Genomic DNA, 12,838 nt, shown 5'->3' on the forward strand with positions numbered 1-12,838 from the left:
GATACATGGCCTTACTCAGTGGGTTAAGCATCCAATGTAGCTCTGAACCACAGTGGAGGTTGCAGATGTGGCTCGGATCCCATGTTGCTGTGGCCGTGGCAAAGGCTGGCAGCTGAAGCTCCCATTTAACTCTTAGCTGGGAACTTCCATATGCTGTGGGTATCGCCCTAAAACAGCAAAAAAGAAAGTTCTTTTTCCTTGCTGAGATCTTGAATTTGGAACTTTAGTGGGCATAAAAGCTACTTTAATAGTTTTAGAAAACCATATGGCCACAGGATTGCCTGTAAAAGCTCAACAACTACATTTTAGGAATTAGAAAGCTGGAATAAAGGAGTTTTATATGTCCTTAGCTTTACCCTGAGATTAGAAAGTAATCACGCTCATTTTGTTTGTTCGGAAGATATTCATGGCAAAAGCTTTTTTCTTTCTTTTTTAATTCAGGGAGTTATATTTATAGTCGTACAGCCACCTTTACCACCCAGTTTTACAACAGTTCTATTCCAAATCCCCATCCCATTGCCCCCCCAGCGAAAGCTTTTCTAAGTTAAACTATATTGAAATGGCTATTAAAAAAAAATAATTGACGTATAGTTGATTTACAGTGCTGTTAATTTTTTTTTAATGCTGTTAATTTTTGCTGTCTAGCGAAGTGACTCAGTTGTACATGTATATATTCTTTTTCATATTTATTTCCATTATGGCTTATCACAGAATGTTAAATAGAGTTCCCTGTGCTGTACAGTAGGACCTTGTTGTTTATCCATCCTATATGTACTAGTTTGCATCTGCTCATCCCAAATTCCCAATTCATCTGTCCCCCATCCACCCGACCCTTGGTAACCACAAGTCTATTCTCTATGTCTATGAGTCTGTTTCTGTCTCGTAGATAAGTTCAGTCATTGATATGATCACCTTATATTTGAATGCAGAAGCTGTTACCATAGCTTGAAGTCATTATAATATTCCTAGTACTCCAGATAACCCCACTGATTTATAATGTTGCTTACTCTTAGGAGGATAGGTTCATGATAGGGTGTCATGGGTTTTCTTCTTCAAATTTAATTGGATGTATTAATTTCAATATGTGTACATACCATTTGTTTTCTATTTTTGAAGGGGAATCTTGCCAAGGACAAGATAACTTCCCTACCTTAGGAAGCACACTTACAATGCCAGAACCTCAGAAAGAGCAACTTGAATCAACTTTTCAGAGTATTGGATCTAGGTCTCCTGATAAAGTAACAGATACACAAGAAAAGAATGCATCTGAGTTACCTCAGGATGAGATAATGGTGTCTGATAAAGAAGAAAGAACTTGTGCTGCTTCTATGTCAATGGATAACATTACATCGTCTTCAAAAACCCCACTATCCAGGTATCATGAGAATATCTTTAATAAATGTTTCTCTCTTTTTCTCTTTTAAAGGATAAATATAACCTCTATGGGATAGGTGTAGCTGAGTAAGTCCAGTATTAAGGGTGGTATTTTCTTTTTATTAATTTATTTATTTGGCTGCTCCTGTGACATGAAATTCCTGGGCCAGGGTTTGAACTCACACAATGGCTGACCTGAGCCGCTGCAATGACAATGCCATATCCTCAACCCACCACGCCACAAAAGAACTCCAAGGATGGTGTTTTATATCCCTCTGCCAGTAATGTAAAGGGAAGGGGTGTCATCAAAGGAAATGTAATAATGTTAAACTGTTTCATCAGACTATTCCAGGTAAATATACATTCTACGCCACAAGAGTTTAAGTGCTGAAACTTTGACTTTTATTTATTTATTTATTTTCTTTTTGCCTTTTTTTTTTTTTTTTTTAAACGTCTGCGCCTGCAGCATATGAAGTTCCCAGGCTAGGGGTCAAATCGGAGCTGCAGGTGGCCAGCCATAGCCATGACAACGCAGGATCTGAGCCTTGTCTGCAACCTACACCACAGCTCAGGGCAACGCCGGATCCTTAACCCACTGAGCAAGGCCAGGGATCAAACCCACATCCTCATGGACACGAGTTGGGTTCATTTCCGCTGAGCTACAACGTGAACTCCAAAACTTTGTCTTTAAGATAGAAAATCTTTAGAATTTGGTATTGCACACTTTCTTTTCCAGATTCTTCACAGTTATTATTTTGATAATTATTTATCCTACCATTCAGAGGAAGGTGGGGCAGGTTAGATAGTCTGAGATATAGGGCTGACCTCAGAGGTAACTCTGGAAGTTGTTTTATTAAAGTCCCAGATAACGCGTGCCTTTTTCTCTCTTGTGGCATACCAGTGAGGTAAGCTCTGACTTTCTCCCTGTAAGAGTAAGTGTGGAATATAAGCCCAAAGCCAGCTTCTTCCACATTATTTCCCTCACACTCCACAAGGGAATCTTCTGGGTTATGGATAACTCTGGCTTGTCAGCAGCATTCACATCATTAACATGGAGTTGATGAGCTGGAGAGGGGAAGGCATGTACCAGCCTCCACTAAGGGAAAGGGGGGAAAGGACATATAAATTGAAAAGGCGTATTTAATGAAGCTGTTGTTTTTGTTATCTACACTGTAGAGAGTAAAGCTCTGGGGTATCTTTTCTGGCATTTGAGATGTGCTAAAATAGAACCATGGGGATTTGGATTAAACTGCTTAAGAAGCAGTGTTTTAGAACAAGGATCAGCAAACTTTTTTTGGTAAAAGATCACATACTATGTATTTTAGGCTTTGTGGGCCATGTACCTCTGTTGTAAATACTCAACTCTGCATTTGTAGCATCAAAGCAACCGTACATGTAAACATATAGCATGCTGGGTTCCAGCAAGACTTATTCTTAGAATCAGGTGCTAGACTGCATTTGGCCTATGTGTCATAGCTTGCTGAGCCCTGCTTAGTGTTCCTGCTCAGAGTGGGGTCCTGAGACCACAGCAGGGACGTCATTTGATAACTTGTTAGAAATACAGAACTTAGGCCCCACTCCCCACCAAGTCAGTCAGAATCTTCATTTTAATAAGAATCCTAGGTGATTCTATGCACTTTTTTTTACTTTTTATGGCCGCACCTGTGGCACATGGAAGTTCCCAGGCTAGGGGTTGAATTGAAGCTGTAGCCACTGGCGCATACCACAGCCATAGCAATGCAAGATCCGAGCCACGTCTGTGACCTACACCATAGCTCATGGCAATGCAGGATCCTTAACCCACTGAACACAGGGATTGAACCGCATCTTCATGGATCCTAGTCAGGTTTGTTACTGCTGAGCCACAAAGCAACTCCCTTGTATGCACTTTTAAGCTTGATAGTACTGCTCTAGAGTAAGCTTTGACCTGTGTCACAAATATATGTCATGGCATAGTGGTATCAGAACTTAGTATATGTGCCACTCTTGGTATCATGTGTTGGTTTAGCATTCATGGAAAAGAAGTTGGTATTAAGAATGTATCTATGGGAGTTCCCATCGTGGCACAGTGGTTAAGGAATCCGACTAGGAACCATGAGGTTGCAGGTTCGATCCCTGGCCTCGCTCACTGGGTTAAGGATCCGGTGTTGCTGTGAGCTGTGGTGTAGGTTGCGGATGTGACTTGGATCCCGAGTTGCTGTGGCTGTGGTGTAGGCTGGCGGCTACAGCTCTGATTAGACCCCTAGCCTGGGAACCTCCATATGCCACAGGTGTGGCCCTAGAAAAGGCAAAAAGACAAAAAACAAACAAACAAAGAATGTGTCTAACTGAATGTTGTTGAATATCTTTATGTTTGCATTTCTAGACCTGGCAGAAGACCCTTGGGATTTTTATCTTTAATATGTTCAAAGAATAGTTTGGAGTCTGATGAACCTACTCAGGTTCATAGAAAGAAACGCCTAAAACCTCTTATACCCATATCAAGAAAGAATTTGCAAGTATCTAATCCACTCAGTGAAAGCCAGAAGACAACTCCAGAGCCCTCTGATCCGCCTCCATCTCCAAGTGTTGTTGCTAATACTCAATCTACGAATACTGGGAATACTGGTAGTTCAGCAACTCAGGTATGTGATAACTACTATTTGTTTGTTTATTTGTATAGAATGGGTTGGATATCAGACTGGGAAAAACATGGCAGTTCTTCTCCTCTGTATGTCTTTGTAAAACAGTAGATAAAGATCTTCCTGCTCTCTTTTAAAAAATACAGGAGGGAGGAAGAGGGAGTGGGATGGACTGGGAGTTTGGGGTTATTAGATGAAACTCTTACATTTAGAGTGGATAAGTGATTACATTTAGAATATATAAGTCCTGCTGTATAGCACAGGGAACTATATCCAGTCTTTTGTGATAAAACATGATAGAAGATAATATGAAAAAAGAATGTATATTTATGGATCACTTTGCTGTATAGCAGAAATTGACAGAACATTGTAAACTATACTATACTTTAGTAAAAGTAATATTTACTTTTAACTATACTTTAATAAAAAATTTGAGGGGGGAGGCTTTTTGGCTTTAAGGGCTGAACTCGCGGCATATGTGGGGTCCCAGGCTAGGGGTCCAGTTGGAGCTGTAGCCACCGGCCTATGCCAGAGCCTCAGCAACGCAGGATCTGAACCACGTCTGCAACCTACATCACAGCTCATGGCAATGCCAGATCCTTAACCTGCTGAGCGAGGCCAGGGATTGAACCCGAGTCCTTATGAATGCTAGTTGGGTTCCGAGGCCAGGGATTGAACCCGAGTCCTTATGAATGCTAGTTGGGTTCCGAGGCCAGGGATTGAACCCGAGTCCTTATGAATGCTAGTTGGGTTCGTTAACTGCTGAACCACAATGGGAACTCCTAAAAATTTTTTTTTAATAAAAAGTGTACAGGACTTCCCTTTGTGGCACAGTGGTTAACGAATCCGACTAGGAACCATGAGGTTGTGAGTTCAATCCCTGGCCTTGCTTAGTGGGTTAAGCATCCGGCATTGCCATGAGCTGTGGTGTAGGTTGCAGACATGGCTCAGATCCCATGTTGCTGTGGCTGTGGCGTAGGCCGGCAGCTACAGCTCCGATTCAACCTCTAGCTTGGGAACCTCCATATGCTGTGGGAGCGGCCCTAGAAAAGGCAAAAAGACAAAAAAAAAAAAGTATATGGAGATCTTGTCGTGGCTCAGTGGGTTAAGAATCTGGCTAGTATCCATGAGGACATGGGTCCTATCCATGGCCTTGCTCAGTGGGTTGGGAATTGGGCATTGCCATGAGCTGTGGTGTAGGTCACAGACATTGCTTGGATCCCACGTGGCTGTGGCTGTGGCTGTGGCCAGCAGCTGTAGTTCCGGTGCAGCCCCTAGCCTGGGAACTTCCATATGCTGTGGTGCAGCCCTAAAAAGACAAAATAAATAAATAATATAAATTAACCTTTTTATTTTGAGATAATTGTAGATTCACATGCAGTTGTAAACAGCTGTACAGAGATTCCCTATCTCCCCTTCCCCCTAGTTTTCCCCAGTGGTAATTAATGTCTTACAGAAACACTTGGACAGTATCACAACCACTCCTTGACATTGCTACAGTCAAGATACAGAACAGTTCCACCAGCATGGGGGGCGGTCCTTTGTGTTGCCCTTTTATAGACACACCCACTTGCCTCCCATCCCCACTCTCACCGTATCTGCTGGCATCCTGGTCTCCATTCAGTTTGTCATTCCAAGAATTTTATATAAATAGAACCATATATTTGGGATTGGCACCTTTTCACTCATCATAGTTCTCCAGAGAGTCATCCAGATGGTTTTATGTATTTTTTTTAATTGCTGAGTAGTATTCCATAAGTATGGATATACCAGTTTTGTTTATCAGTATATCCACCAAAGGACATCTGGATTGTTTTCAGTTTTTGCTGTTATGAATAAATCTGTGAACTTTTTACAGAGCTTTTTCTCTAGACATAAATTTTCAGTTTTTCAGGAATAAGTAACCTTGTTAATTTTAATGACCACATAATATTCCATTATTTGGATGTACCATTGAGTCATAATGGCCTCATACTGGTAGGCATTTAGATTATTTCATTATTTGGTATTTCAAAGACTGCGGTAACAGTTAACTTATAAATGGTCCATTTTTTACATTCATAGGTTAAATTTTTTTTTTTTTTTTTTGTCTTTGCCTTTTCTAGGGCCGCTCCCATGGCATATGGAGGTTCCCAGGCTAGGGGTCGAATCGGAGCTGTAGCCTCCAGCCTATGCCAGAGCCACAGCAATTGGGATCCGAGCCTCATTTGTGACCCACACCATAGCAACACCGGATCCTTAACCCACTGAGCAAGGCCAGGGATCAAACCCATAACCTCATGGTTCCTAGTCGGATTCATTAACCATCACGAGGTTAAATTCCTAGAAATAGAATTGCGGGTCAAAGGGAATGGTTTGACAGACACTGCCTGATTGTCCTTCATAGGGATTATGTCAGTTTCTGTTCTTAGCAGCAGTCTGTGAGAGGACTTTTCCTTCACATTAGCATGTTATTCATCTTGTTTACTTTTGACATTCTTCATAGATTTAATGAATACGTATGAGTGAGATTGAGCATCTCCACATGTGTTTCATCATTTATGCTTTTTCTGTCAACCATTTTTTCCTATCATTTGACTTTTTAAAAAAAAATTTAGTCTTTCCCATATTGATTTGTAGATTCTCTTATAAAGAAACCCCTTTGTCTGTGATCCAGGTTGCAATTTTTTCCCGTTACTGAATTTTTTCTTTTTTTTTTTTTTTTTTTTTTTTTTTTTTTGGTCTTTTGTCTTTCTAGGGCTGCGCCCACGGCATATGGAGGTTCCCAGGTTAGGGGTCGAATCGGAGCTGTAGCCTGGCTGCTGGCCTGTGCCATAGTTCATGGCATTGCCGGATCTTTAACCCACCGAGCACGGCCACGGATTGAACCTGCGTCCCCATGGATGCTAGTCAAATTCGCTCATAGTCGCTAGTAAGATTCGTTCCCACCGAGTCACAACGAGAACTCCCTGCATTTACCTTTTGATTTTTGTGTATGGATTTATCAATCTTTTTTTTTTTTTTGGCTGCTGTGCAGCATATGGAGTTCCTGGGCCAGGGATCAGATCTGAGGTGCAGCTGAGGCAACTGTGCTGGATACTCAATCCACTGTGCCTGGCTGGAGATTGAACCTGCATCCCAGCACTCAAAAGATGCCACTGATCCTGTTGTGCCACAGTGGGAACTCCTATCAATCTTTTTTTTATGGCTTCTGGCTTTTATGTCATTTAGAAGGACACTTCTGGAGTTCCCTCATGGATCAGTAAGTTAAGGATCTGACTGACATTGTCACTGCTCTGGTCACTGCTGTGGCATAGATTTGATCCCTTGCCTGGGAACTTCTGCATGTTGCAGGTCCAGCTTAAAAAGGTAAATAAATAAAGACACTCTCTTTTGGGAGTTCCCATCATGGCGCAACGGAAATGAATCTGACTAGGAACCATGAGGTTGTAGGTTCCATCCCTGGCCTTGCTCAGTGGGTTAAGGATCCGGCGTTGCCGTGAGCTGTGGTGTAGGTCGTAGATGAGGCTCGGATCTGGCATTGCTGTGGCTGTGGCTGGCAGCTGCAGTTCCCATTTGACCCTAGCTGGGAACCTCCATATGCTATGGGTGTGGCCCTAAAAAGACAAAAGACAACAACAACAGCAACAAAAAGACACTCTCTTTTTTCCCATCCTAGGATTATAAAATCATTTTCACATGGTATTTTATGGTATGTGTGTGTGTGTGTGTGTGTGTGTATAAATGTTTTTACATTTAAGATTATAGATCCATCCAGAGTTTATTTTGGTAAAGTATAGGTCTGACTTTTCTTTTTTGTGAGTCGGTTATACACTTGTCCAACATTATTTATTGGATCATTCAACTTTTCTCAGTTTTTCTTGAAATACCACTTTTATCAGATACTAAGTTTCCATCCATCCTTGTTAGGGATATTTCTGGTCTTGTATTTCATTTATATGTATGTCTAGTCCTGTGCTAATACCATGCTCTCTTAATTTTTTCTAGATTTATAAGTACTTATTTTTGATAGACTTGCTGTGATATGTGATATTTCCTTATGTACTGTTCTGTCTTATGGGTCCATCTGTTCCTATGCTGGTCATTCAGATGTTTTCCTTATAGATCTAATGTCGTTTCTCTGTATTAAATTTTGGGAGGAATTTTTTAGTGTATTGACTTTGCTGTTGTAGCTCAGCAGTAATGAACCCCACTAGTATCCACGAGCACTCAGGTTTGATCCCTGACCCCGCTCTGAAGGTTAAGGATCCAGTGTTGCTGTGAGCTGTGGCGTAGACTGGCAGCTACAGCTCCAATTCAACCCCTAGCCTGGGAACTTCTGTATGCCCCAAGTGTGGCTTTAAAAAAAAATTTTTTTTTTTTTTTTTTTTTTGTCTTTCTTAGGGCCACACCTGCAGCATATGGAGTTTCCCATGCTAGGGGTCGAATTGGGGCTGTAGCCTCCGGCCAGTGCCACAGCCACAGCAACACAGGATACAAGCCATTTCTGCAACCCACACCATAGCTCATAGCAACGCTGGATCCTTAACCCAATGATCGAAGCCAGGGATTGAACCTGCAACCTCATAATTCCTAGTCGAATTTGTTTCCACTGCACCATGATGGGAACTCCAAAAAAATTTTTTTTTCATGGAAATTAGGGTGAAGTAATCATGTGTACATTATAGTTAACTTAATCATGCCTAGTGTATATTTGTTAATTATAAGTAAAGTTATTCTCATTCATTTAAAGTCTTGCTGTTTTTAGGATTATTTCCTTAATATAGTAGCATAGAAATGAAATTATTGGGCCAAGGAGAATAAACATAGTGAAAGTTCTTAATATTTATTGCTGTATTGCTTTTCGAACAGATACCAAGTCAGACTACCTCTATTACTATATGAATGTTATGTTGCACACTTATTTTTATTATTTTTACAGGTTTCTTCTAATCCCTTACCGAAAGAAGAATGTAAAGGTGGCCAAAAGCGGGTACCTGAAGAGGAGCCAACCACCATATCTGAGTATTTCTTTAGTGATATCTTTATTCAAGTGGATGAAACAGAATAAAAGTCTTTTTTTTTTTTTTGTCCCAAGTCTAGGATTTCCAGAGTCAATTATATCAACAAAGCGGGATTTAGAAAAAAGCATCACTGACAGTTTAGGTTGATTTTGAATATTTAATGGCCTTCATTTGAAACTTTTATGAATCAGTGGAAAACATTGCTGAGATTTCTTTCATTCTGATGGATTCAGCATTTTGGAAATACTGAGCAATTAAGACTGCTTTCTCAGACAGAAATAACAGCTCTTGTTTACATTTCGACTCTTCCTGTGCTGAACACACATGGACATCTTGGAATGTTGTGGATAAACGTCTCTTGTATAAATCACAGTGCCGACGTATTTGGAGGTAGATTGTATCTAACAGTGAACGTCTTTTGTGAAGGTCTTTTTTTTCTGTTTGTTTAGGGGATTTTTGTTTTTGTTTCTGTTTTGTTTGTTTGTTTGTTTTGGATGGTGAAGGCCTTTTCAGTTGCCTGGAAGAATATGAAAGCAAATTGTGAAACTCCACTTTAGTATGGTAAATGTTAAAAAAAAAACTTTTCTATGATCAGCTATTTGACTGAAAAATGTGTATTTTTCTAATTCATGTTGATGTAACATTAATGCTAATTGAAGAACTAGTATTTAAACTTATTATTTATAAAGGTAAAACATCAAAAAGCTTATTTATTTTTAAATTTTTTATTTAAAAGAATATTCAGTTTTAATTATTTTTACCCCTCAAATTATGGGTAAAGTAGGCATTAACAAATTGATGTTTGTCTCCTTTTCCCTCTTTAATTTTAAAGATATTTAAAGTGATATAGCTAAAAGTGTTTGGATAGTGAATATGTTTTGAATACATTGTTTTCTCATAGTTTAGTATATTGACTTTGTACTGTGAAATTGTTTTTCTTATTTCTCGAATAATCTCAGGATTTGAATGGGGACAGAAAAAACCCCTTAACTTTATTTATGAGACAAATTTCCATACAAAACTCAGTCTCCATTACACACATATGTACTCACCCACACACATTCCTTTTTTAAAAATCAATTTCTTGGTGTTTTTTTTTCCCCCATTAAGTTTTCCTTGAGGAACACTTAGGCCTTTATGCACAGAACATAATTGTGATGTTAAAAACAGAAAATAAGATAACAATAAGACTTTAGTAAGTCAGTGATTCTCATCAATATGAATTTAAGAGTTTTAATTTCAAGATTGTGTGATTTACATGGGTAATTCCGTTACCCACCCAAGCAAATCTTTGGTGGTTCAAATTAAACTTCTGAAAGAAGAGATGTATTCTTTTGAAAAGCCTTCTTAGATCAGGAGTCAGAAACATTTTTTGCAGTATATTTTTGAATTTGTGGGCAAGATGCCCTCTGTGGTAACTACTCAGCTCTTACCATTTCAGTGTGAAAACAGCTATAGCCAATGTTTAAATAATGGACACGAATGGATTGGGTTTTTAGTTTGACCCCTACATTAAATAGCAGTTTCCTTACCTTAAGGTGCTGATGTCATTGTCTCTGAGTTACTTGTCACTAGAGTTACGAATTGTGCCTGTCAATTAAAACCATTGATTGCATTATGAAATTTCAATTGGAGAGGTATTTTAATGTCTAACTATGTTTGTAAATTGAAAAAAATGGTGGCCATTTTTTCATGTTCGTTAGTAAAATTAGATATGGTGCAACACGTAATCCTAATTTATTAAAACAATTGATACTAGAGTTTTTTTTTTTTTTGTCTATTTGGGGTCGCACCCACAGCATATGGAAGTTCCCAGGCTAGGGGTTGAATTGGAGCTCTGGCTGCTGGCCTATGCAACAGCCACAGCAACACAAATCCAAGCTTTGTCTGCAACCTACACCACAGCTCACGGCAACGCTGGATCCTTAACCCACTGAGGAAGACCAGGGATTAAACCTGTGTCCTCATGGATACTAGTCAGATTCATTTCTGCTGAGCCACGAGGGGAACTCCTAGAGCATTACCTTGGAGTGAAATTTATAGTTTAACTTCTTTTGTTATAAAGGAGGATCTGTAAATCTGAGTGGAAATTTCCTATAGGTATGTGTTTATTTATTTGATGTGTCACAAAAATCATGGTAGTAAGTCACATTGCTATTTTAATGCCCTGCTTTTATAAATATTAAATATTTCATATTCTGAAAAGGTTTCTTTCATTTTGTTAATGTTAGTTTGGATGTTAGTTTGTCATAACTAAACTGTTATTTTATCTCTTGTTTAGTGCTATTTTTTAACTTTGTTAACATCTATCTCTTGTTCATCTACAATGACTTAATTTTATAGGAGATGTAGCTTCTGTGTAAAGGCTAATTTTATCTTCATTGTGTTAGAGAATCATGTCAGTCAGCTAAATTATCCTATTCTATATCCTAAAAACTCTTGGAAAAAGAAACTTAATCAGTGTATTACTTACAAAGTAGAAGGACTTGTTCACACCTGTGTTTAATCTGATTCATGTAAAGAGGATGTGAAGAATTTGTAATTTGTAAATCTTAAAGGAGATGTGATTATAGTTCTTTGTTTTTTTTGACTTTTCCTCCTGAACACTTAGTCTTAGCAAGTGATCAACATGATGGTTTAAAAGCCTAATTGTTGGTAAATGATTGAGGCACAGATAGAAATATGAATATCCACTGTTTACCACCATGTTCTTTGAATTATAAGTGACCATGTATATACTATCTTGCTTGAAGAAGTCTTTGACAAAAAAGCAATATCTGTCGTAAATTTTCTTGTTCTAAAGAAAGCAGTTATATTCTATAGATATGAATTATGTAAATAAAAGTTATTTTATACTATTTCTGTCATGTCCTTTTTTTTTTTTAATTACCTGGTAAACATGTTAATATTTTGGTTAACAAGAAATAGTCTTTTTTTTTTTTTTTTTTTTGCTTTTTGCTTTTTAGGGCCTCACCCATGGCATGTGGAAGTTCCCAGGCTAGGGGTTGAATTGGAGCTACAGCTGCTGACCTACACCACAGCAACACAAGGTTCAAGCCACGTCTGCAACCTGTACCACAGCTCACAACAACGCCAGATCCTCAACCCACTAATCGAGGCCGGGAATCGAACCTGCATCTTCATGGATAGTAGTCGGATTTGTTTCCACTGTGCCACAACGGGAACTCCAAGAAAAGAGTCAAGTACAGCTTACACTTTCTTCCATGAAAATACAGTATAACTGGAAAAATTAATTTTTTTTTTATATGCATGCTCTGAAGGATTTTTTTTTTGCTATTTTTAGGGCTGCATCTGTGACATATGAAATCCCCAGGCTAGGAGTTGAATGCAAGCTACAGCTGCTGGCCTACACCACACCCATGGCAGCACTGGATCATTTAACCCACTGAGCAAGGCCAGGGATCAAACCCTCATCCTCATGGATACTAGTCAGGTTCATTTCTGCTGAGCCATGATTGTCCTCTGAAAGATATTATTTTGATTTACAAAATTAAAGAATAGACTTTCCCCCACATTTAGGACATAGGAAAAAGTTGCTTACTCTTTCGTTTGTTTGCTCCTTATTCAATGAATTTTTTTTTTTTTTTTTAATTTTTTGTCTTTTCTAGAGCTTCTCCCATGGTATATAGAGGTTCCCAGGCTAGGGGTCCAATTGGAGCTGTAGCCGCCGGCCTGCGCCAGAGCCACAGCAGTGGGATCTGAGCCGCGTCTGCGACCTACACCACAGCTCACAACAATGCTGGATCCTTAACCCACTGAGCAAGGCCAGGGACCGAATCCGCAACCTCGTGGTTCCTCGTCGGATTCGTTAACCACTCA

The 12,838-nt window shown here is 39.3% G+C and overlaps 1 protein-coding gene across 4 annotated transcripts in view; it reads left to right on the forward strand.

The window, feature by feature from the left end:
* Positions 1 to 11,856, forward strand: part of BDP1 (B double prime 1, subunit of RNA polymerase III transcription initiation factor IIIB) — a 108,302-nt gene extending 96,446 nt beyond the window's left edge. For all 4 annotated transcript variants that reach the window (XM_005672526.4, XM_085002421.1, XM_005672527.4 and 1 more), the window contains exons 37-39: positions 1,117 to 1,375; positions 3,740 to 3,998; positions 8,917 to 11,856. In XM_005672526.4, coding sequence (XP_005672583.3) covers positions 1,117 to 1,375; positions 3,740 to 3,998; positions 8,917 to 9,045 — 647 coding nt within the window. In that variant the 3' untranslated portion in view covers positions 9,046 to 11,856. The remainder of the gene's footprint in view (positions 1 to 1,116; positions 1,376 to 3,739; positions 3,999 to 8,916) is intronic.
* Positions 11,857 to 12,838: the final 982 nt, after the last annotated feature.

Source organism: Sus scrofa, chromosome 16 (genome assembly GCF_054392235.1).
Source record: "Sus scrofa isolate SSC_HxYL_T2T_F1_AM1 chromosome 16, Sscrofa_HxYL_maternal_Yorkshire_Landrace_v2.0, whole genome shotgun sequence".
Lineage (NCBI taxonomy): Eukaryota > Metazoa > Chordata > Mammalia > Artiodactyla > Suidae > Sus > Sus scrofa.